This window comes from Heterodontus francisci, chromosome 3, assembly GCF_036365525.1.
Source record: "Heterodontus francisci isolate sHetFra1 chromosome 3, sHetFra1.hap1, whole genome shotgun sequence".
Taxonomy (NCBI): domain Eukaryota; kingdom Metazoa; phylum Chordata; class Chondrichthyes; order Heterodontiformes; family Heterodontidae; genus Heterodontus; species Heterodontus francisci.
Window position 1 is genome coordinate 130,292,632 of NC_090373.1, and position 25,779 is coordinate 130,318,410.

The 25,779-nt window shown below is 43.1% G+C and overlaps 1 protein-coding gene across 3 annotated transcripts in view; it reads left to right on the top strand.

Moving 5' to 3' along the window:
* Positions 1-25,779, top strand: part of me1 (malic enzyme 1, NADP(+)-dependent, cytosolic) — a 521,038-nt gene that overhangs the window by 443,531 nt on the left and 51,728 nt on the right. For all 3 annotated transcript variants that reach the window (XM_068026008.1, XM_068026010.1, XM_068026009.1), the window contains exon 11: positions 4,424-4,566. In XM_068026008.1, coding sequence (XP_067882109.1) covers positions 4,424-4,566 — 143 coding nt within the window. The remainder of the gene's footprint in view (positions 1-4,423; positions 4,567-25,779) is intronic.

Below are 25,779 nucleotides of genomic sequence, written 5' to 3' on the forward strand. Positions count from 1 at the left end.
GACGTCACTTTATTTTATAGTGCGGTTAACTAAAATGTTTTTACTTAATTCTTATCTAAAAACTTTAGATTTTAATTTGCTGAAAAGTTCAGACTTTAGTTTTACAATCCCCTATTTAATTTTTAACTTTATCCCCTAGATCTGATTGAGTAATTGACCATTGATGTTAATTATGATAAATTATAAAATGATCATAATTATAAAAGTTGCAGAAATGTTTTGATTTAAAAAAAAAACAAATAAAACCCACAGATTCACAAACATAATCTCAGGAAGGAAATCTGCCAACCCTACCCAATCTGGTATGTTTGTAACTCCAGTCCCACATTAAATGGTTTACTCTTAATGTTTTCTGAAGTTGGCTGGCAAGCTACATTTAAGTGGAAGTTAATAGGCACATAAAGGGGAAAGGAATGGAGGGATATGCTAGTAAGTTTAGATGAAGAGGGGTGGGAGGAGGCTTTTCTGGGCCATAAACACTGCTGTGAACGAGTTGGGCCAAATGACCTGTTTCTGAGCTGTAAGGTCGATGTAATACTGTTTAGTAGCACAATTACTGTTTCCCCAGCATCATGCAGACGCCAAGAACAATTTTTGTTTTAAGTTGACTAAACTGATGCATACTGTACCTTTTTCTATAGACAAGATATGGAAATCCCATATGTAACGCAACCAAAGGGCAATTTTGTTATCTAAGCCCCTTATAGCAAAGTACAGGTGTTGTTTTGAAAGTGGTAGCTGTCTTTCTGAGAATTAGCAGGTCTTCTTGATGCAATATTGATAACACAGCCACGTTAGACTCATTGCATAATTCTTGAATAGCGCCTCAAGCCACAAGATTGCCCTTCTGGTTCCGAAGTTGTATTCGGGCCCAAAGGCAGCTTGACTAATGAAAAGAATTTTCAGTTTGCTATCGCCTTGTATATGATGAACTGCCAATGCTTCTGAATAGTAAAGTCAAATAAGGGAATTAAGTAACCACTTTTCAGACATAATTATCCAACAATTCCCAATGTGCTGACTGCTCACTTAGTCTCTGACTCCAATTACTTGTTCCCCAGAAACTCAAAACAGGCAAGCAGGGGGAAGTATTCCAAGAAGTATTTGGTATGATACAAGGCCTGTGCATATCCCTAAAAGGCAAAGGATCCACATGCTGGGCGGCACAGTGGCGCAGTGGTTAGCACTGCAGCCTCACAGCTCCAGGGACCCGGGTTCGATTCTGGGTACTGCCTGTGTGGAGTTTGCAAGTTCTTCCTGTGACCACGTGGGTTTCCTCCCACAGCCAAAGACTTGCAGGTTGATAGGTTAATTGGCCATTATAAATTGTCCCTAGTATAGGTAGGTGGTAGGGGGATATAGGGAAGGTGGGGATGTGGTAGGAATATGGGATTAGTGTAGGTTTAGTATAAATGGGTGGTTGATGTTCGGCACAGATTCGGTGGGCCGAAGTGCCTGCTTCAGTGAAGTATCTCTAAATTAAATTAAATGTATAGTTAAACAACCATAGTCAACAAATGATGCATGAGACAGGGTCAAACTGAAAGAAAAGGCTTACAAGAATTGGCTTCCAGTGGACTGGTTGAGCAACAAAAAGCAACAGAGGGATATGAAAAAAGTAATGAGTTGCAAAAAGAACAATGAAAAATAACTTGGATATCAAATTTAACAAAGTTCTTATAAATATATTTGGAAAGAGAATGATGAGGGGGAATGTAGGACCATTAAAGAAGGATGCAGGTGAGACTTGTTAACCATTTTCCACAGTGGAGGAAGAGGATAAATTCTAGTCAGAAAAGAAGTACTGGTCAGAGAATCCAGCACAAGAAGGCACAATCTTATAGTTAAAGCTATGTCATTAAGAAATGATATCAAGAAGATTTTTTTCACACAGGAGGGAAGTGGAAATCTGGAACACACTGCCAAACAGTGCCAATCAGTTGAAGTTTTAAAAACTGAGATCGATATATATTTGTTCGGTAAGGGTGACCAGGGGTATGGAACAAAGGTGGATGAATGGAGTTGAAATACAGATCAGCCACTGAATGGTGGAACAGACTCAAGGGCCTGAATGACCTACTCATTACATAACCTTGGAACTCTTTACTTCCTTGTCTTTTCTCCTTGCAATCTTCATGGTCCTTAAAAAAAAAAAACAAAGCTGGCCATCTCCTAACATTGCTCTCTGACTTGACCTCCTTTCTCACACTTTTCAACCTTGATGCCCTGCACGATGGGTAATGGCCCTTCCCCTTGGTTTAAAAAAAATGCATCCATATTTTTAAAATTACAGTGTGAGCTTATCTAATTCAAAAGCAAAAAGGTGTTGGAAATCTGAAACAAAAACCGAAAATGCTGGAAATACTCAGCAGGTCAGGCAGCATCTGTGGAGAGAAAAACAGAGTTAATTTTTCAGGTCAATGACCTTTCATCAGAACGTCAACTGCCTATAATCTGAATAAGACTGTAATGTTAATTCAGAGAGTACAAATTAGAAAGTGTTACTTTAAAATATTTTTTTAAGTTGCAAAGAATACTCAACCTTGAGTGAGGGAGTCATTTGGGATGCCTTATGAAGAATTAATGCTTTCGTGTTTGGTAAATGTTTTCTTTTTGGAGAAAGAAGAAAATCCAGAAGTCCTGTGCAGTGTTTTTATCCAATTCGTACCAGTGCTGTGATATGGTATTTCAACACAATCATGTAATTTGTTTGGGCAACGTAATGCTGAAAGACTGTTTGCAACTACTATTTGTTATTGCATTTTATTGTAGTTTTAATAATGGTTTGAATAATAATGTGTTACGCATAACTAGCCTACACAGAGGTGTTGCAGCGAGCTCACTTTTAACCCAATTTCAGTACTGTATATCGTGAGGTTTACTTTTAATAATATACTCTTGCATGTCAACATTGCATTACAATTTATTGTCGAGCTCCAGAAATTTGTATTGTAACTTTTATTGATGGAAAAATATATTGAGACAAGTGAAGTCTATTTGACTGCTGCCAAGGGTTTTAAATCTGCGTAGAGGCTTCTGCCTTTTTGCCTGGTTTGAATATCATAGAGATGTAGACACTTGACTGAAACTTCAGCCCTTGTTAGCCACCCAACTTAAGTAGCTCTGGAGACGATGCATCTGCTCTACCTTGTCTTGCACTCTTTTGCGTATACTCTAGGATTGTTTGATTCTTTCAGATACCCAGACTTCTGCACCCTACAGTAGGACCAATGTGTGGAACAGTCAGCGCAAATGTAATATATTTCCTGCTTTCTGGAGAGGTGAGATGACCAGGCATCTCTTACATGGATCATTCATTTATTTTTCAGGTTTTTGGGGTTTCAAATGTGAGAAGTGGATCTGATATTGTATGTCGTTTATGGTACTGTTACGGCCAGGTGGTAAGGGGTGTGGGTGGTTTCAACTGTTCACCTCCCGACTGACCACAGCAAGTGTTTTTTTACTAGGGTTTCAACCCCTTGTGTTTTATTTGTCAAATAAACAGGCAGTGACAGGTTTTCATGTAGGTTTAAAGCAGAAGATTCACTATTTATTGAATAACATTCATTCCCGAAATGGTCGTAACCGCACCCACGAATGCAGTAACTCGTGCGCACGCACACATTCACACTAATAGATAGGTAAAGATGAAAAGGGTAGGTGGTTTGAAGTGCTTAGAGTTCACAGTAAACCTGTTGAATATTCTTGGAGGACAGTTTCTTTTTCAAAGTTGCAGACCTGGGCTGTTTGTAGATTTTTCTGATGGTTGCGATGTCGGTCTGGAAGCAGTGATCACTTTCAGCCCTCTGCTGTTTTTAAGTTGAAGGGTCGAATTCACAGCAGGGCTCTTTTTGTTTTTGCTGGATCTCGCACAGCTTTCAGCTGGACAGACTTTTGGGATCACCCCCCTCTCTCCAGAGAGCTACTTTGTAAGGTAAAATCCTCTCACGTGCTGGCTCTGTTAGGAGATGCAGGGGCCTCTTCCTGTAGTGACCAACAATGGACCAGGATGTGGCTATTTCACACCACCTTTGTTTCAGAAGAGCCAATTCAATTCAGGAATGTCTCTTCATGGGTTCAGGATGGGTGTAATTGACACCTATTAGCTTAGAGTATATCCTTTTATCCTTAACAGTTTAAATATGCAGGGCCAAGTCATCTGATCTTTGGCCAATTTGCAACACATTGTCCACTTTTTTTTTTAAAAGGAAAAGTCCGTTTTTAGAACACTTCAGTTTGGGTTCTGTATTTTCATCGCTGCCCTTCTTGTGAGCCCTGAAGTCTGCCAGAAAGTATTGGCTCTGCCCTGATCTTTATAACAATATTTTGTTCCTTATATTTTCCTTTGGAGTGTGGACAGTAATTTTAAAGGTACATGGAAACAGAATCCTGTATATTGATTTTATTTGACTGTTTCTTCCAGGTGTTTCTGCAATTAGTGGTGCATTTACGGAACAGATCATCAAAGACATGGCTAGCTTCAATCAGCACCCAATTATATTTGCTTTGAGCAATCCAACCAGCAAAGCAGAGTGCACTGCTCAGCAATGCTATCAGCTGACTCAGGTATTGCATCCAGTTGATAAAAACAATCTTACTTTCTGATGTAATTAGAGTTTCACCAGTCTAAAATTACAATGGCAATACCAATAATATCTCCAGTAAACTTGAACGTTCATGTAATTATTGTTGACCTCTGTGTGCTCATCGCTGATTTTAAAATAACATAGAATGCTACAACTAACAGGTTATCATGACTGGTTTATCATAAAAATGCAACCTTTAAGTAGCATAGCAATTCCAAGGTAGACATTTGAAATGTGATGCCTGTAAATGATTGGCACTTTGTAATTGCTTGTCATGATTTTAAATGGCCCAGGCAGATAGAATTATTTCAAAGTACTAGATTAATATATTTTGTCTGGTAATAGCTTTACTTTGCTGATTGATTTAGTGTTTAAGAGTACTGGATATCAGCACTAAATATGTTGTCTTGCAAGGAATTTCAGGACCAGCACATAAAATCCTGATTTTTTGGGGGGAAAAAGCACTGAAGCTGTTTGACATGGACATTCTCTTGTTGAGTTTTGATCCTAAAGACTAAATTGTTCCAGTTTCTGTGCAGCAAATGTGATACTATTATTTTCCTGAGAACTTTGAAAAATTCCAACACATTGATACATACTGGAGGTGGTTTTAAGTGACATGGTTAATATTTATTCAGCAGTACAAACAGTGAGTTTCGTGTTGCTACAGATAAAGGCATAAGGTGTTCAGGTTTTATTTTTACAAGAAAGCTGTTTCTAAGCAAATAAAGCCTTTGACATGCAAACTCTAGTTTTCAAACAGTGTATTTATATTCCAATACTTTCTTTTTTTGCTGATTCTTGATAGGAAAGTTTTTAACATTTCTACCACCTGTTACAGAATGTGTATTATTTTGTAACATATAAACACTATATATATTCTATTTTTCAGTGAAACATTTTCGCTGATCATACTTGAAAAGTATATTTTCTGCTGATTATGTTAGTGATGGTACAAAAATGTTAAGTATTATGAAAAAGAAATATTTAAATAGATATGGGGGAAGCAGATTAAAACTAAGTGGATAGCTCCTTAAGCATCTACGTTGCCTCTTTCTGTACTGCAAAATTCTCTGAGTCCATAGTGTATTTTAATGTCTTTGAGTTCAAAATAATCTATTTTCTACTCTGTACTAGAACATTCTTTGGGGGAGCAATTGGACTCATTTAGTATCATTTTTGGATGCTACAAGTAGAGGTCCAAAATGGTGTCTGGTGGCGTGCACGTCCTTTTGAGGCAAATAGTGCCAGATGTCATATTGGTGAGGACACCAGCCTGTGCATGGTGAAAGAATGCCAGAAATATACAGAGCAGGCAGATCATGATGTTAGTCAGTCCACAATGCTAATTTGATGCCAGTGGCGCCATTTTAGTGCTCACAACTAATGCTGTTTCTTACTCACACATAGCTGAACGTGCGTTCAGTAGAAGGAAAGATTCTCCCTTACGAGGGCTATTTAAAGGGATCATCAACTATTTTTAGGTTAGTTGCTGGTTAATTTCTTCTGGCTGTTGGTATTATTTTACATAATAAAAACGAAGTGGTGGAAATCAGGTCAGGCAGCATCTGTGGAGAGAGAAGCAGAGTTAACGTTTCAGGGCAGTAACCTTTCATCAGAACTGGCAAAAGTTAGAAAAGAGTTAGGTTTTATGCAAGTGAAGGGGTGGGGGAGGGGTGGCGGTGGTGTGGTAGAGAACAAAAGGGAAGGAGTGTGATAGGGCAGAGAGCAGAAGAGATTAAATAACAAAACTGTCCCGGGATAAAGGCAAAGACTGTTGATGCTTGTGGTGAAAGGCAAAGCGTTAGTCCAGAGAAAGTGTTAATAACGGAATAATGAGCTGCTCCATCTACATGAAAAACAGGCACATGGTTAAAAAATAAAAATATAAGAAAAGGCTTGTCATGCTTTGAATTTATTGAACTCTATGCTCAGTCCACAAGGCTGTAGAGTGCCTAATCGAAAGATCAGGTGCTGCTCCTCGAGCTTGCGTTGATGTTCACTGGAACGCTGGAGCAGGCCAAAGACACAAATGTTGACATGAGAGCAGGTAGGGGGTGGGGGCGGTGTTGAAATGGCAAGCGACCGAAAGCTCAAGGTTATGCTTTCTGACTGAGCGGAGATTTTCTGCTAAGTAGTCACCCAATCTGCATTTGGTCTCTCCAGTATAGAGGAGATCACATTGTGAGCAGTGAATACAATATTCTAAATTGAAGGAAGTACAAGTAAATCACTACATCACCTGGAAGGAGTGTTTGGGGTCTTGGATGGTGAGGAGGTAAAAGGGCAGGTATTACACCTCCTGCGATTGCATGGGAAGGTGCCGTGGGAAGGGGACAAGGTGTCGGGGTAATGGTGGAGTGGACTAGGGTGTCACGGAGGGAACAGTCCCTTCGGAATGCTGACAGGAGGGAAGATGTGTTTGGTGGTGGCAGAAATGGCGGAAGATGATCCTTTGGATGTGGAGGCTGGTGGGATGGAAAGTGAGGATAAGGGGAACCCTGTTGTGGTTCTGGGAGGGAGGGGAAGGGGTGAGGGCAGAAGTGCGGGAAATAGGTCAGATACAGTTGAGGGCCCTGTCAACTGCAGTGGGGGGGAATCCTCGGTGAGGAAAAAGGAAGACATATCAGAAGTGCTGTTGTGGAAGGTTGCATCATCAGAACAGATACATTGGAAATGAAGAAACTGGGAGAATGGGATGGAGTCCTTAGAGTAGGCAGGGTGTGAAGAAGTGTAGTCAAGGTAGCTGTGGGAGTTGGTGGGCTTATAATGAATATTAGTAGTCAGCCTATCCCCAGAGATGGAGCGACAGATAAGTCAGGGAAGGGAAGTGTTGGAGATAGACCATGTAAAGGTGACAGAAGGGTGGAAATTAGAAGCAAAGGCTTCTATGCCTCCTGGACATGGGTTTGCCCCTGACTTTTCAGCCAGTGGGCAGGGCCACCGCCTCAATGTTCAATTCCGGCCCCGTCTTCCTGGTGCATTAACTTGTTTTCAACTTATCTACTGTGACATGTATATAAATTTTAGTAATAAAGCCACTTCACTGACAACCTTGTAAAGCTTATTGAATCTCTGTATATTTAAAAATCTTGCATCAACATGTACTTCCTGTCTACAAAACTCTATTCCTGTTGTCATATTTCTCACACATGGCAACTTTTTTCCGTTATACATGTGTGTCATATTGGAAATAGCATGTATAAGTTCATCAATCTGAATTGCACAAGCTGACCACTGGCTGGGTTGTATCATCCTTTCTCCACGACTCACTCAACTTACTTTCTGATGGTGAGGAGAGAGGAGGTAAAAGGGCAGGTATTAGATGTCCTGCGATTGCATCGAGAGGTGCCGTGGGAAGGGAACGAGGTGTTGGGGCTGATGGAGGAACCAGGGTGTCGCTGAAGGAACGATCCCTTCGGAATGCTGACTGGAGAGGGGAAGGGAAGATGTGTTTGGCATCACGCTAGAGGAGGTGGAAATGGCAGACGATTTAAAAAAAAATTTTTTTTTTAACCATGTTTTTCATGCAGACAGTGCTGCTGCTTATTCCACTATTAACACTCCCTCTGCCCTATCACACGCCTTCCCTTTTGTTCTCTTCCCCACCATCCCCACACCCCCCACCCCCCCTTCACTTGCAGAAAACCTAATTCTTTTCTAACGTTTGCCAGTTCTGATGAAAGGTCACAGACCTGAAACTTCAACTCTGCTTCTCTCTCCACAGATGCTGCCTGACCTGCTGAGTATTTCAAGCACTTTGTTTTTGTTTCAGATTTCCAGCATCTGCAGTATTTTGCTTTTATTTTAGGTACTATTTTGCAAGTGTTTGGTGCTTTCTATAGTGGTTTCAAGTTGCAGAAGTTACAGGGAATGGTGTGGCAGGTGCTGAAGGACTTTTCTGCTGGCTTCAAGGCTTCTGCACAAACCAGTTTGCTACCAGACATGGGTGCACTAGTAGGCATTCTCCATGGAATAGAGCATGACTGGGAGAAAGAACAGAGCTCATGCAGAGCAAGACAAGCTGCTGGAAGAGGGAAGGGACAAGGATGAGGGGAAGGAGGACTCTCAGCAGGAGGCCATATCTGCCCAGGGTGTTTAGGGAGCAGTTGTCCGACCTGAACCTCAACAAGGAACAATGTGTGAGACGTCTCCTATTCAGTAAGAACATCCTCACTGAAATATGTAACCTGCTTTAATCTCGGAGCAGCGTGAGGGCCGTGTTGCCATTATCACCTTCACAGCCACAGGCAATGAATTTTTATGCATCTTGCTCCTTCCGGCTGGAGTTGCAGATATTTGCAACATCTTGCAGTTTTCCATCCACTGTTGTGTAAGGGAGGTCGCTGAGGCTCTCTATTCAATGAGAGCTAACTACATTTCATTCTCTCTTGCTAGAGACAGGCAAGTGGACTGAGCAAGTGGCTTCACTAGGATTGCAGGCTTCCCCATAATGAAGGGTGTCATTGACTGTATGCACATTGCTTTATGGGTATCGCAAGCCAACTGTGCCATCTAATGGAACAAAAAGGGAATTCACTCCCTCAGTGTCCAGCTGGCATGTGACCTTGGGCAGTGAATTATGCAAGGTAATGCACAGTATTTGGTAACAGTCATGATGCCTTCATTCTGCTGTGCAGCTGCATTTCAGTTACTATTTAAGGGGAAATGGTGGCATAGTGATAATGTCACTGGACTAGTAATCTAGAGGCCCAGGCTAATGCCCTTGGAATACAGGTTCAAAGCCCACCATGGCAGATGGTAGAATTTAAATTCAATTAATTAATACAAATCTGGAGTTGAAAGCTAGTCTGAGTTTCATGGCACCATTTCCATTACTCTCATTGTCATAAAATCCCATCTGGTTCACTAACGTCCTTTAGGGAAGGAAATCGGTTGTCCTTATCTGGTCTGGCCTACATGTGACTCCAGACTCTCAGCAATCTGGTTGTCATAGAGTCATAGTCAGTTAGCACAGAAACAGGCCCTTCGGCCCAACGTGTCTGTGCCGGCCATCAGGCACCTACCTATTCTAATCCCATTTTCCAGCACTTGGCCCATAGCCTTGTATGCTATGGCGTTTCAAGTGCTCATCTAAATACTTCTTAAATGTTGTGATGGTTCTTGCCTCTACCACCTCTTCAGGCAGTGCGTTCCAGATTCCAACCACCCTCTGGATGAAAACATTTTTCCTCAAATCCCCTCTAAACCTCCTGCCCCTTACCTTAAATATATGCCCCCAGTTATTGACCCCTCCGCTTAGGGAAAAAGTTTCTTCCTATCTATCCTATCAATGCCCCTCATAATTTTGTATACATCAATCAGGTCCCCCCTCAGCCTTCCCTGCTCGAAGGAAAACAACCCTAGCCTTTTCAGTCTCTCTTCATAGCTGAAATGCTCCAGCCCAGGCAATATCCTGGTGAATCTCTTCTGCACCCTCTCCAGTGCAATCACATCCTTCCTATAGTGTGGTGCCCAGAACTGTACACCGTACTCCAGCTGTGGCCTAACTAGCATTTTATACAGCTCCATCATAACCTCCCTGCTCTTATATTCTGTGCCTCGGCTAATAAAGGCAAGTATCCTATATGCCTGCCTAACCACCTTTTCTACCTGTGCTGCTGCCTTCAGTGATCTATGGATAAGTACACCAAGAACCCACTGACCCTCTGTACTTCCTAGGGTCCTACCATCCATTGTTTATTCCCTTGCTTTGTTAGTCCTCCCAAAATGCGTTACCTCACACTTCTCTGGATTAAATTCCATTTGCCACTGCTCTGCCCATCTTACCATCCCATCTATATCGCCCCGTAATCTACGTTTCTTCTCCTCCTCACTATTTACAACACCACCAATTTTCATGTCATCTGCGAACCTACTGATCATACCTCCTATATTCACGTCTAAATCATTAATGTACATTACAAACAGCAAGGGTCCCAGCACTGATCCCTGTGGCACACCACTGGTCACAGGCTTCCACTCGTAGAAACAACCCTCAACCATCACCCTCTGCTTCCTGCCACTAAGCCGATTTTGGATCCAATTTGCCAAATTGCCCTGGATCCCATGGGCTCTTACCTTCTTAACCAATCTCCTATGCGGGACCTTATCAAAAGCCTTACTGAAGTCCTTGTAGACTACATCAACTGCTTTACCTTCATCTACACATCTAGTCACCTCCTTGAAAAATTCAATCAAGTTAGTTAGATCCGATCTCCCCCTGACAAAGCCATGCTGACTATCCCTGATTAATCCCTGCCTCTCCAAGTGGAGATTAATCCTGTCCCTCAGAATTTTTTCCAATAGTTTCCCAACCACTGATGTTCGACTCAGCGGCCTGTAATTACCTGGTTTATCCTTGCTACCCTTCTTGAATAATGGTACCACATTAGCTGTCCTCCAGTCCTCTGGTACCTCTCCTGTGGTCAGAGAGGATTTGAAAATTTGTGTCAGAGCCCCTGCTATTCCTCCCTTGCCTCACATAACAGCCTGGGATACATCTTATCTGGGCCTGGGGATTTATCCACTTTTAAGCCTGCTAAAACAGCTAATACTTCCTCCCTTTCAGTGCTAATATGTTCAAGTATATCCAATGCCCCTCCCTGATCTCTTCACCTACATCGTCCTTCTCCATAGTGAACACAGATGAAAAGTAATCATTTAAAACCTCACCTATATCCTCTGGCTCCACACACATAGTGCCACTTTGCTCCCTAATCGGTCCTACTGTTCCCCTGCTTATCCTCTTGCCCGTAATATACTTTTAAAATGCCTTGGGGTTTTCCTTTATCTTGCCCGCCAGTGTTTTTTCATGTCCCCTCTTCGTTCTATATTCCTTGACATCCAGGGTTCCCTGGACTTGTTGGTCCTACCCTTCACCTTCACATGTTGGCTCTGAACTCTCAGTATTTCCTCTTTGACTCCCACTGGTCTGATGTAGACTTTCCTACAAGTAGCTGCTCCCAGTCCACTTTGGCCAGATCCTGCTTTATCATATTGAAATCGGCCTTCCCCCAATTCAGTACCTTTATTTCCAGTCCGTCTTTGTCCTTTTCCATAAGTACCTTAAATCTTAGAGTTATGGTCACTATCCCCGCAATGCTGTCACACTGACACTTCTGCCACTTGTCCAGCTTCATTCCCTAGGATTAGGTCCAGTACTGCCCCTTCTCTTCAAGACTTTTTACTTACTGGCTCAAAAAGCTCTCCTGTATGCATTTTAAGAATTCTGCCCCCTTTAAGCCTTTTGCACTAAGACTCTCCCAGTTGATATTGGGGAAGTTGAAATCCTCTACTATTAATACCCTATTATTTTTACACCTCTCTGAGATTTGCCTACATATCTGCTCCTCTATCTCTCCCTGACTGTTTGGAGGCCTGTCGTACACTCCCAGCTAAGTGATTGCCCCCTTTTTGTTTTTAAGTTCTACCCATATGGCCTCATTTGAAGTTGACTCAACTGCCCTCTGAAATGGCCTAGCAAGCCACTCGGATGTCAAGAGTAATTAGGGCTCAGCAGCAAATACTAGCCTTGCCAGTGACATCCACATTCCATGAACGAATTTAAAAAAGTGACAAACCAAAGGATGTCCACTGGGAAACAAAGACTATCCATTGAAACCATGGCTGATGGCTCTGATGCACAACACTCACGTGTGTGCGCAGAAAGCATAAAATAAAAACGATGCTGCCACTCAAGCTGTGATAGAAGAGATCATTGTTGTGCTGAGGCAATGACTCTGCTGCCTGGGTTCCATCAGACCCACTTGGCTCCAGAATCCATTTCAGCCTTGGTCCAATCATGGACAAAAGAGCTTAATTCCAGAGGTGAAGTGTGAGTGACTGCCTTTGACAACAAGGTAGCAGTTGACTGAATGTAGCATCAAGGAGCCCTAGAAAAATTGAAGTCAATGGGAATCGGAAAGCTCTCCACTGGTTGGAATCATACTTAGCACAAAGGAAGATGGTTGTGGTTGTTGGAGGCCAATCATTTCAGCCCCAGAACATTGTAGCAGCTCTTCGTCAGGGTAGTGTCCTCGGCCCAACCATCTTCAGCTGCTTCATCAATCACCTTCCCTCCATTGTTAGGCCAAATATGGGTATGTTTGTAATGATTGCACAGTGTTCAGTATCATTCACGACTCCTCAGATACATGCAGCAAGACCTGGACTGCATTAACCAGAAACTGAACTGGACCAGCCATTTAAACACTGTGGCTATAAGAGCAGGTCAGAGGCTGGGAATTCTGCAGCGAGTAACCCACCTCCTGACTCCCCAAAGGCACAATTCAGGAGCATAATGGAATACTCTTCACTTGACTTTGAGTGCAGCTCCAACAACACTCAGGAAGCTCGACACCATCCAGGACAAAGCAGCCCGCTTGATCGGCACCTCATCCACAACCATAAATATTCACTCCCTCCACCACTGTCGCACAGTGGTAGCAGTGTGTACCATCTACAAGATGCACTGCAGCAACTTGCCAAGCCTCCTTCAACAGTAAATTCCAAACCCATGATCTCTACCATCTAGAAGGACAAGGGCTGCAGTCCCATGAGAACACCACCATCTGCAAGTTCCCCTCCAAGCCAAACATCATCCTGATTTGGACCAATCTCACCGTTCCTTTGCTGTTGCTAGGTCAGAAACCTGGAACTCCCTCCGTAACAGCACTGTTGATCTACCTACACCACATGGACTTCAGCAGTTCAAGAAAGCAGCCCAACACCACCTTCTCGAAGGCAATTAGGGATGGGCAGAAACACTAGCTTTGCCAACGACATTCACATCCCATGAAATAAAAAAAGAAAGAGGCAAACTAGACGCTCCTTTCTGCCTGGGCTGTCCGTGAAGAACTCCTCTGAGTACAGTACTAGTAACCCCACCCCCAATTTCCCAGTCACCAGCAGTCCCACACCTTCCATTCTCTCTATCGCAGCATCAGCTTGGCCACAATACTGATATAAAAGTCACCATAAAATAGACACTCGAAACAAAATTCATGAAATCATATCATATATTGCATACAAAAGTAAACTAATAACCCTTGTGCATTCCCTTAGTGCCTGTCTTCTGTGTGTCTTTGCCTGTCCTAGTGCTCCTACACAATTCCAGCCCAGTGGTTGCAGCATGGCTGGTGGAAGACTGCTGACTTTCACTGAAGATGCCCTTTTGAGGATAACCTCGAACAGCTCTGAGCCTAGAAGGCCCAATTACAGACTGAACCAGCTCTACTGGAAGCAGCAATCTGAGCTGGTTATGATCACAGGTTTGTGTGAATTGAGTTGGCCACCACTTCCACACTGGAAGGGATGGGCTCCAAGCTCTGCAGAGCCCTGTGCCAAATGGTTGTGGGACTTCTCTATGCTCCTTGACATTGAACATAGGCTTTCTAGCAGGCTTCCCAATGCACCAAGCATTTCAGTGTGCATGCCCATCAGCCTCCATCTGAGTCCTGCAGTAGAACTTGTGTGACCTTGCCCTCTGGCAAGCTGGCATGAGCACTATCCTTGCCCTCTGCCATGTCTGCAGGCCTCTCTTGCCTGGTGTCTCACCACATGCAGATCCTGTATCAATGCTATCCTCTAAGAAATGTGCAGTGTTAATATCTGAGCTGATGGCAGCGAGTGTGAAATTGAATGATGGTGTGTCTTCAACATCACTGTTTTCTTCCTGTTTCCCCCACTGCCTAGCTAGGTTAGATTTCTTGGGTATCTGAAAGGAGGAAGGCACAAGGGGTTGTGCTGAGGGGAGTGGGTGGAATTCTAGAGGTGCTTACTTACACTATCTGCAGTTTATAAATCAGAAGAGTGTGAGATGAGGGCCAAGTGGGATGTGAGGAGAATGATTAGGTATGAGTGTATAGTCACCTTCTGTGATTTCAGCCCCACTGCTGGCCACAGCCTCAGTCCTGGCTGCTCCAATGATGGCAAATACCGTCGTCTCATTTGAGGTGAGGACATGCATCTGTGTCTGTCCCCTACCAGTTACTTCCTGCTGCCCTGGTTGTGCGCCACCTCGCCCTGCAAAAGGGAGGGAAGTGCGTCAGTGGATGCTGTGCAGTCTATTTGGGTAATATGGCCATCATAGTTGAAAAGCTGCCAGTGTGTGCAAGCTGGGAGATGTGGGTGTGAGGCTTACAGCAGTACTAAGTGTGTGAGGGTGCGGTGGAATATATGAATGTTAGGTATGAGTCCTGATTTGTTAGAGATTTTGGGAGATGAGTAATGGAGATGTAGAGAATTGAGCCATCTCTGAGGCTATTAGTGCAGGTGGGGGTTTGGCATTTGAAGATGCATTCATTGACCTTGACCACTTGGGTGAGGTCATTGAACTTCTGCCACTGCATCTAGATCCTTGGGCGAGACGCCTGGTGTTGACTGTCATAGCCATTTTGTCTCACAGCCTTCTGAGCATTTGTCTGGAGGGTCTCCTGGCCCCTTGCGGATAGAGCACACTTCTCTTTCCTTCTGCCTCCTCCATCAAGGCCTCCAGTGCAGCGTCTTTGTTACTGTGCTCTCACATGCTGTTTTTCATTGTTTCCCAGGTCAGATTCACTTACTGTGCGACTGCCAGAACCTGGTTCAGCCACAGTGCACCTTCCCTTTAAGAGGTGCAGGCTAGCTTTAAGTTGTGCTGGCCACTCAGAATATTGGCCCCCTGCTGATGCACCCAGCCAATCAACACTCTGGTTACTGCTGGTTGAATGCTAAAATCATTCAAATCAGCAGGCAGCACCAAGTTGCCAAGCTGCCTCCGTTACAATGAACGGACATGGGATAATCACATTCTGCGATTGCCACGCCTGTTTTCGGGGGCTATCCAATTGTGGTTTTTTTTGAAAATCTAAAATTGAGTATAATTTCCCAGAAGCAGGAAAGATTGCATTCATTGTTGAAAATAGAATTTGTGCAGTTAAGTGCTGTCTTGAATACTCTGCAGGAAACTTTACTTGTTGAGATGCGATTAGGCTGTGTCAGCTGCCATTCCTGCTTTGCATGTTTATGTAAGGATGGGCAATAAATGCTGGCCTGGCCAGCGATGCCCACATCCCCATAAAAACAAATACAAAAAAAAGTGAAAAACTGACATTGTTGCTTTGTTCTTTCCATTTTTTTCCTAAGAAATGTTCTACCCACCTGCAAAATGGACTCTGGGAACTAGGAAGCAGAAGAAAATGATGAGTAATGGAGCTAAATTTCAAAGTATAAGTTCTCGATTATTCAAATATGCTTCTCACAACATTGGAACTTGTCCAATCGACAATTTTCCCTCCATGTAGAATTCCAAGCCTTGGCTTTACTCTTGGATCCAGCCTTATAGACGCTGTATAATTAGAGCAAGGGATCTTTGCTAATAAGCCCAGGATATTTGGATTTGCGAGTCCTAGAATAGTTAACCAAGGATTACCTCTTCATTTCAAGGTCACTGGCCTGCATTTGTTGGCAGGGGCTAATGTGTTCGATCACTTATGCTGTGCCCTCATTACCAAGAGTTTAGCATCTGTTAAAAAAAAATAAACCTCGTAATTCTAGGGGCCATCTAATGTGTACGTCCCAAGCAGAGGTTACAGGGTCTTGCTTCCATTTCCTGTTCGTTCTTTTGTACCCAAAATAGTCAGGTGACCAACAATCTATTTTGGACCTTTTTAAAAAAAAAAAATCCTGCACTTGAGCAATCTAAGTTGGTTACAGTCCTGCATGTTAAAATGTCATGGGGACAGTTTTTGGCGGTGAGATATATTTCGGGTTGCTCGAGCTAAAAGCAGGCACAGAATTGATGGACCAAAAAGTGAAATGGAACTTGTGTTTTCTATTCCTGGAGCAATGTATCCCAAGGTTCTATTTATGTTCCCTACCCCCAACATTAGAGGAAGGCATCTGCCACAATGTCCAGTTTTATCTCTGGATATTAAGACTTCAAACAGTTACCATCTATGTGGTCCCAATGTACATATATCTAAGAGGCTCAGTTAAATTTGTTCAAGCAATGATACTTTCACAGTCCTTTACTCCCGTAGGGTTGCTAACTCCAGTTGAAAGTACTCCAGATTTTATCAGATGACCTCCCACCCCCATGTTCCTGCTATTGGTCATCTGGCTCTTTCATTGTTATGGCGCATTGCCTTCCCTTGCCAACTGGAAAGCTAGCACTCTGATATACCCAATTGGATGAGTTTTGATTGTCAAACAATCTTTTTTATCCCCTATCTGATTTTCTACCCCATGATTTTCCTCCTAGGTGGTTCGCAGTGGTGCCTGGGAGATTCATTATTAACTTTTGGAGATTATAGGGCAGTCTGGGAAATTTGGCATACTCATTGTTTTATTTGATTTGAATGGAATGGAAAATTTTTATTTCCTCACTGTCCATATGGATTCTGTCTGAATGCAATCTCCCTCAAGCATCTTAATCCTTTATTAATTCTGCCATTCCAGCCTCTCTCATTTCTGTCTCTTCTGAAAATGTTATGAGCAGAAATATTAAGTTTCATAAAACCAAAAAATGCTGGAAATACTCAGCAGGTCTGGCAGCGTCTGTAGAGAGAGAAAGCGTTAATGTTTAAAATCGATTACCTTTTATCAAAAGGTCATCAACCTGAAATGTTATCGCTGTTTCTGTCTCCACAGGTGCTGTCATACCTGCTGAGTGTTTCCAGCATTTTCTGTTTTCATTTCAGATTTCCAGCATCTGCAATGTTTTGCTTTTATATTAAGTTTCGTTTCCTTTCATAAGAAATGTAAGAAATAGGGGCAGGAGTAGGCCATTCAGCCCCTTGAGCCTGCTCTGCCATTCAATAAGATATATATTCAGTGACCCAGCCTCCACTGCTCTCTGGGGAAGAGAATTCCAAAGAGTAACAACTCAGAAGAAATTCCTCCTCATCTCCATCTTCAAAGGGAGAATCCTTATTTTGAAACTGCGCCCCGGTTCTAGATTTCCCCCACTGGGTAGGGGGGGGTGGGGGGAAAGCATCCTCTCAGCATCTACCCTGTTGAGCCACCTCAAATCGTATATGTTTCAATAAGATCACCTCTCATTCTTCGAAACACCAATGCATATTAGCGCAACCTTTCCTCATCAGTCAACTGCTTCCTCCCAGGAATCAGCTAGTGAACCTTCTCTGAACTGCCTCCAATGCAAGTATATCCCGCCTTAAGTAAGGAGACCAAAACTGTACACAGTACTCTAGGTGCGGTCTCACCTATGTCCTGTACAGTTGTAGCAAGACTTCCCTACTTTAATACTCCATCCCCCTTGCAATAAAGGCCAACATTCCATTTGCCTTCCTAATTATCTGCATGCTAACCTTTTGTGATTCATGTACAAGGACACCCAGATCCCTCTGTACTACAACATTCTGTAGTCTCTCTCCATGTAACTAATCTGCTTTTCTATTCTTCCTGCCAAAGTGGCCAACCTCACATTTTCCCACATAATATTCCATCTGCCAAATTTTTGCCGACTCACTTAACCTATCTATATCTCTTTGCAGACACTTTGTGCCCTCCTCACAACTTGCTTTCTTACCTATCATTGTATCATAAGCAAATTTGGCTATGATAATGTTGGTCCCTTCATCCAAGTCATTAATATAGATTGTAAATAGTTGTTGCCCCAACACTGACTCTTATGGCACTCCACTAGTTACAACTTGCAAACCTTAAAATGACCCATTTATTTCAACACTCTGTTTCCTGTTAGTATGAATCGAGGATTGGCTAACTAATCTATTACCCCACCACCATGAGCTCTTATATTGTGTAGTAACCTTTTATGTGGCACCTTATCGAGTACCTTTTGGAAATCTAAATACACTACATCTACTGGTTCCCCTTTACCCCTTTATCCACCCTACTTGTTACATCCTCAAAGAACTCTAATAAATTTGTCAAACACAAATTCCCTTTCATAAACCCATGTTGACTCTGCCTGATTGCTTATGATTTTCTAAATGTTCTGTTACCAATTCCTTAATAATGGATTCTAGCATTTTCCCAATGACAGATGTTAGGCTAACTGGCCTACAGTTTCCTGCTTTCAGTCACCATCCCACCCCGTCCTCTCTTGAACAGAGGCATTACATTTGTGGTTTTCCAATCTGCTGGGACCTTTCCAGAATCTGGGGAATTTTGGAAGATGGCAACCAATGCATCGACTAGCCCTGCAGCCACTTCTTTTAAGACCCTAGGATGGAGGCCATCAGGTTCAGGGGACTTGTCAGCCTTTAGTCCCATTGGTTTTCCTAGTGATAGAGAATAGTGTCCAAACTTAAGCTACCCCTTCATGTTTCTAACTCAAAAATTACTTTGAATGCTTGTGCATTTATATACACATTACTCCATCCTGACTGATTTCTTGGGGGACCTGCCTCCTGTTTTTATTTGGTTCAGTTGCTTTTAAGTTTTATCTAACACTCTGATACTGAAACAAAGCATAATAGTTATGTTGCAGTAATAAACTTCACTATCTGCAGTAGGTATATTTCTGCACTATTAGCCCTTAATACAAAAATAAATATAAACGTGATTAAATATAAATTCAAACATTTTTTCACACCTTTCTTTCGGTTCCTGATATTCTCTTTCCTTTCCCATTCCCTTATTTCTGTTCATTTAACACTTTTTTTTTTTCAGATAGGGTCTATTTTGTTTAAAGAATTGCTTATGTGGTGGAGACTTCTTCCTTCAAACAAGGAAAGTCCTCACATACCAAAAGAACTTATCCAATCATGATGGAGTCTAAGTGATTTACTTCTTGTTCTAATGTCAATGGAACCACCCCCTTGTAACCCACTGCTCCCAACATAACAAAGGGACTGGCCCTGCATGATAGTTTGGTTTTTAATCTACATAATCCTAAATACAAATTCCTTAACCAGGACCCAATGCAGGTCAGCGGGCACTGGGACGATAAGGGAACAAGACTTGAGTAATTTACGCCACAGAAGGAGGCCATTCAGCCAATCAAGTCCATGCCAGCTCTCTGCAGTGCAATCCAGTCAGTTCCACTCCCTCACTTGATCCCCATAGCCCTGCAAGTTTATTTCCTTCAGGTGTCCATCCAATTTCCTTTTGAAATCATTGTCTCCGCTTCCACCCACCTCATGGGCAGTGAGTTCCAGGTGATCCCCACCCACTGCATTTAAAAAGTGCTTCTCCCTTTCCCCCTGCATCTCTTGCCCAAAACCTTCAATCTGTGTCTCATAATCCTTGTACCATCAATTAATAGGAACAGATATTCCTTGTCTAACTTATCTAAGCTTGTCATAATCTTGCACACTTTTATCCAATCTCCCTTTGCTCCAGGGAGAACCACCCCAGCTTCTCCAACCTAACCTTGTAACTAAAATCCCCCTGGAACCGTTCTGGTAAATCTCCTCTGCCTCCTCAAGGACCTTCACATCCTTCCTAAAGTGTGGTTACCAGAACTGGATGGAATCCTCTAGTTGGGGCCTAACCAGAGCTTTATAAAAGTTCAACTTTTCTGCTTTTGTACTCATTGCCTGTAATTATGAATCCCAAGATCTCATATGCTTTACTAACCACTCTCTCAATATGTCCTGCCACCTTCAAAGATTGCTGCACATGCACCCCGAAATCCCTCTGTTCCTGCACAGTCTTTAGACCTGTCCTATTAAGTCTATATTGGCTCACCCTATCCCTTCTGCCAAAAGGCATCACCTCACACTTGTCTGTACTAAATTCCATCTGTCACATGATGACCCATTCTGCTAGTCAGTCTATGTCGTGTTGCAGGTGGTTCATATTATCTTCACTGTTTGCCACACCTCCAAGTTTGGTACCATGGGAACATTTTGAAATTCTACTCTGTATTCCAAGATTCAAGTCATTCAAATATAGCAAAAAAAAAGCAGGTGAGAGTTAAGACACAGGCAGCAGAATTTTGGATGACCTCAAGTTTACAGAGAGTAGAATGTGGCATACCAGCCTCGAGTGCTTAAGGCATGAATGAGGGGTTTCAACAGCAGATGAGCTGAAATGGGGGCGAAGTCGGGCAATGCTATGGACGTGGATATAGGCGGTCTCAGTGATGGCACGAATATGAAGTTAGAAGCTCATCTTGAAGTCAAATGTGACGTCAAGGTTGCGAACAGACTGGCTTAATCTCAGACTGTTTCCAGGGAGAGGGATGTAATCGGTAGCTAGGGAATGTAGTTTGGAGCTGGGCCCAAAAACAATGGCTTCAGTCTTCATATATTTAATTGAAGGAAATCCAGTACTAAATGTCAGATAAGCAGTCTAATAGTTCATCAACCGGGAGGAGTCGAGATTACTGGTGGTGAGGTAGAGCTGAGTGTCGTCAGTATACATGTGAAAACTAACTCTGCTTTCGGATGATGTTGCCAAGAGGCAGCATGTAGATGAGAATGGGAGGGGGCCAAGGATAGATCCTTTGGGGGGCATCAGATGTAATAGTGCAGGAACAGGAAGAGAAGCCATTGCAAGTGATACTCTGGCTACAGTTAGTTAAGAATGGAACCAGTCCCACCCAGCTGGATGACAGTGGAGAGGCGTTGGAGGAGGATGGTGTGGTCAACCGTGTCAAAGGCTGCAGACAGGTCGAGAAGAACGAAGAGAGAAAGTTTAACTTTATCACAGTTACATAGGATGTCATTTGTAACAGAGTTGTTTTTGGTACTGTGGCAGGGCAAAGACCTGATCGGAGGGATTCAAACATGGAGTTCTGGGAAAGATGGGAACAGATTTGGAAGGCAAGAACATGTTGAAGGACATTGGGCAGTGAGCCACCCTTCCCAGTCATAATTATGGCAGCTCCTGATGAAGCCAAAAACCCAATAATCTGCACCCAGCTTCAGAAACAACTCTGGCAGAATGGGGTCCTTGGTAGCACAAGTTGAGGTGAATAGTTTAGATACACAAAAGGTGAAGCTAGCTAAGTACATGAGGGAGAAAAGCAACATGAAGTTAGGTGGGTGCCAGCCCGTGTAGAGCATAGACACTGGCTTAGACCTGCCTGGCCCAATGGCCTGTTTCTGTGCCTTTACTTCCATGTAATATGACCTATTGGACTGTACAGGACCAGAAAAATCAATGACCATCCATCAAACTGGTCCCACAATCCCACCCTGGAAATTCTTTCCTGTTGCCTTCCTGTATATCCAGTAATTTAAGTAAAATATAAGATTCCATAAATAGCTAAGCAAACATATAATGTTCAAATGAAAATATGGACATCATTTCCCATAATCATATGTAACAAAAAGTGCCACTGGTTCAGTAATAACGTGCTCACCTAAGAAGGTTGTAGGTGCAAGTTCCATTGCAGACTTGAGGATGTAATCTAAACTGACAGTTTAGTGCAATACTGTGCAGTATTGTATTGTTAGGAATGCTTTTTATTGGATGAAATGATAAACCAAGGGCATTAAAAATCTGATGGCATTATTTGAAGAGCAGAGAGTTCTCTTGATGCTGTGACCAATATTTCTCACTTAATCACTAACACCTACCACTAAAAATACATTTTCTGGTCATTCATTTGTTTGCTGTTAGTGGGATCTTGATGCGAGAAAATTGTCAGTGATGTTTGCCTAAGAAAACGCAGCATCAGTGGCCTTGATAATGAAGCAGGCTATGCCCACAGGCAGCTTGACCTGGGCAACATTCAGGCTTGGGCTGATGTGTGGAAAGCAACATTCGTGTCGCACAAGTGCCAAGCATTGACCATTTCCAACAAGAGTGTCTAACCATCAGCCTTTGATATTCAGTGGCATTAACATCACTGAATCCCCACCAAGATCCTGAGGGTCACTATTGGCCAGAATCTTAACTGAGCCAGCCATATAAAAACTGTGGCTACAAGAGCAGGCCAGAGGCTAGTATTCTGCAGTGAGTAACTCACCTGCTGACTCCCAAAACCTTTCCACCATCTTCAAGGTACAAGTCAGCAATGTGATGGAATATTCTGCACTTGCCTGGATAAGAGCAGCTCCAACATTCAAGAAGCTTGACGCTATCCAGGACAAAACAGCCCGCTTGATCGGCACTCTCACCACCACCAGCACACTGTTTACCCGAAATACTGCAACAACACCCCAAGGCATCTTGCTTCTTCAACAGCAACTTCCAAACCCGTGACCTCCACCACCTAGAAGGACAAGGGCAGTAGATGCATGGGAACACCACCATCTGCAAGTTCCCCTCCAAGTCACACATCATCCTGACTTGGAACTATATCCCAGTTCCTTCATTGTCAATGGGACAAAATCCTGTAACTCCCTGTTACAACCAGGTGAGAAAGGTGTCTGGGGGTCCCATTCAGTCTTCACCTGTTCTTGCTGTATCAGGGTTTTATTTTTAAACACTGTAGGTTGAGCTCCCCCTTACTGAATCCTTGTTCACTGCTTTCTACTTATAAGGCAAAGAAATGAGCCCAAACAGGCTTTCTTAGGTTTAAAGAAGAAAAGTGAAATTTATTAAAACTTAAGCTTAAACTCTAATTCGGTTAATGCTTACGGATACATGCTGCGCTCCACGCTAGCATGCATTCACGATACGCACATGCAAACAGAGACAGAAAAGAGCAGAAGATAAATAAAGTGGAGAGGTTTGAGGCAATATCTGAAGATTTTCTTGTTACTGTGCTTCGCGCTCACTGTAGAGTCCTTGTTCATGGGTGGATCTTGCTTCTTGTTGGGGCCCAGTATTATTCTTAAACCTTGTTCACTGTAGGAGACTTTGCTCTCTTGGGTTTCTTGTGTCTTCAATGGGTCTTGGAGTTCCATGAGAAAGAGATGGGAGCAGACAGAAGAGAGGTCTTCTCAGTCCAGGAGCAAGCAGCTTTCTGAGTTCAAATTCTCTGTGGCCAATGTAAAACTCTCAGTTCAAAACTCTGCAACAGCTAGTTAGTCATGTGACTAAATGGTCTGGCCACGTCTTCTGTGTATTGGGGAGCAGGGGCTGGTTCCTTTGGGCCAACACTGTCTGCCAGTATGCAAAAATGTCTTTCCGGCGAGGGGCCAAGCAATTTCCAGTGATAGGCCCTTATTTCTTCCCAGCAACAATTTAAAGTTTAATGTCCATGTGGTAAAATTAATGTGCCTCGTTCTTGGCAGATGGGGGCCTGCATGACACTCCCTCTCTAACAGCACTGTGGGAGTACCTTTGCCAGATGGATTGCAACAGTTCAACAATGTAACTAACCACCACCTTGTCAATGGTCATTAGGGAAGGGCAATAAATGTTGGCCTTGCCAGCGAGGTACAAGGGAGAAAAATAGAAGTGATGTGGCCCTTTAAAATATTAGTGAAAACATATTATTTTTCCACTTTCCTTAGCAAAACATTCTTGGGGGGCAGTGAACATAGATTGTTTATAAATTAAAAATCACATCGTTGAGCATCAAAGAACACCCAAGTAATTCTTTTCAACATCACTACAATTTGTATTTGTACAACACCTTTAAAGTAGAGCCATTATCAAAAAAAAGCGCCAGACCAATGAAGGAAATATCAGGCGGGGTGACCAAATACTTGGTAGAATAGTTTGGTTTTAGAGAAGATGATAAAAGAGGAGAGGGAGAGGCACAGGGTTTTACAGAGGGATTTCCAAGTTGTGGAACTAGGCAGTTCAAGACACAACTCCCAGTAATCGGGTGAAGGAAGTGGCATTGAGTCTTGCAGTAAAACTTTAAGATGAAACATGTTTGAACATTTGGCCTTGCATTGTTCTGTCAGGTTTTTTTCTTATCCCTTTTTTCTGGGCAAAGTTGACTGTAGTTTTGTAATTGCAACAATATAGTTACAATATAGTAAATTTATGTGAATATAAGTGGCAATTTTACGTTTCATGGATTTTTGGGAAGTTTCTAAAAATAATGACAGACGCCATGAGATCAGTCTAGCAGAATGCGATGTTTACATCTTCTGTGAATAATGGGAAACTTTGACATACTAAGGGAAAGAATTTTTAATTTAAAGTGGTGCCTTCAGAAGCTAAATAAATATTTTCTTGAAGTCTACTACCTGAAGTCAGTTATTCATATTTGTGTAAGTAGAAAACCAGTCTCACTGAAGATGCTGTGTACCAGATAGTGCTCAGCATGTATTTTTGAAAGTGCTTAGATGTTGCCAGAGCAGGTTGGTTCAGATTACGATATCCCCTGGTTATATATTGAGGATAGCAATCATAGCGAAGGGCTAGATTTGTCTGAAATAAATGCAAAATACAGTAGATGCTGGAAATCTGAAATAAAAACAAGTCTGGCAGCATCTGTGCAGAGAGAAACAGAGTCAACGTTTCAGGTCGACTATCTTTCTGATGATGGAATTTTACGCGCCTCCACACCCCCGGAAGCGTGGGGTGGGTAGGGTGGTGGTGACATAAAATTGAGTGGGAGGCGGGGGGTGCCGTTCCTGTCACCTTCCCACGCCACTGCAGTTTTACAAGTGGCGGGGGAGGTGACAAGCAGCCTGCCTGCCCCAGGCCAATAAGGCCCTTAAGTGGCCAATTAATTGCCATGTAAGGGTCTCCTCACTGTGCTGCTGGCATTTTATCAGCAGAGTTTGGGCCCTCTGCCACATGGGGAGACTGCCAGGTAAACCCTGAGCCCTGGGGTGGGGTCCTCCTGATTGGGCACCCTGTGTTCAATGGAGCACCCCCCACCACGGCACAAGCCCCCCCCCCCCCACCTCAACTCGGCTATAGCAGCACCTCTCTGACCCCCCCACCACTCTCGACCAACCTCTGCGACCACCCCCCCCGCCCCCCCTCCACCGGAGCCCAGCCGATTGTCCCCAGCGAGGACCCACACACTTACCTTACTTTGAGGGCCACCTCCATTGCTGCTCCTCTTGCAGGATGCAGTCCCAGCAGTGACCACCAGCTCTTGGAGGTGGGACTTCCTGGCTTGTAGTGGTGCCTCTGCCCAGATGTAGAATTCTGGCCCTTAACTCTGTTTCTCTCTCCACAGATGCTGCCAGACCTGGATAGATTTGTCTGATGTCATGGCAAATTTGTTTAAGCAAAGCATGATGGCTGGATTAATGATTTCAACCACTAATCCTAAATACAGGAGAGATTGCTACTTGGGTCAATAATGCTGCCAATCGTTAGTACTCGAGTCTGTCAATGGGCAAAGTGCTGTGTTTCACTGAGCCTTCATGATCCATATTAAGGAGCCTTTGTTTAACATAAGGGGCATGCT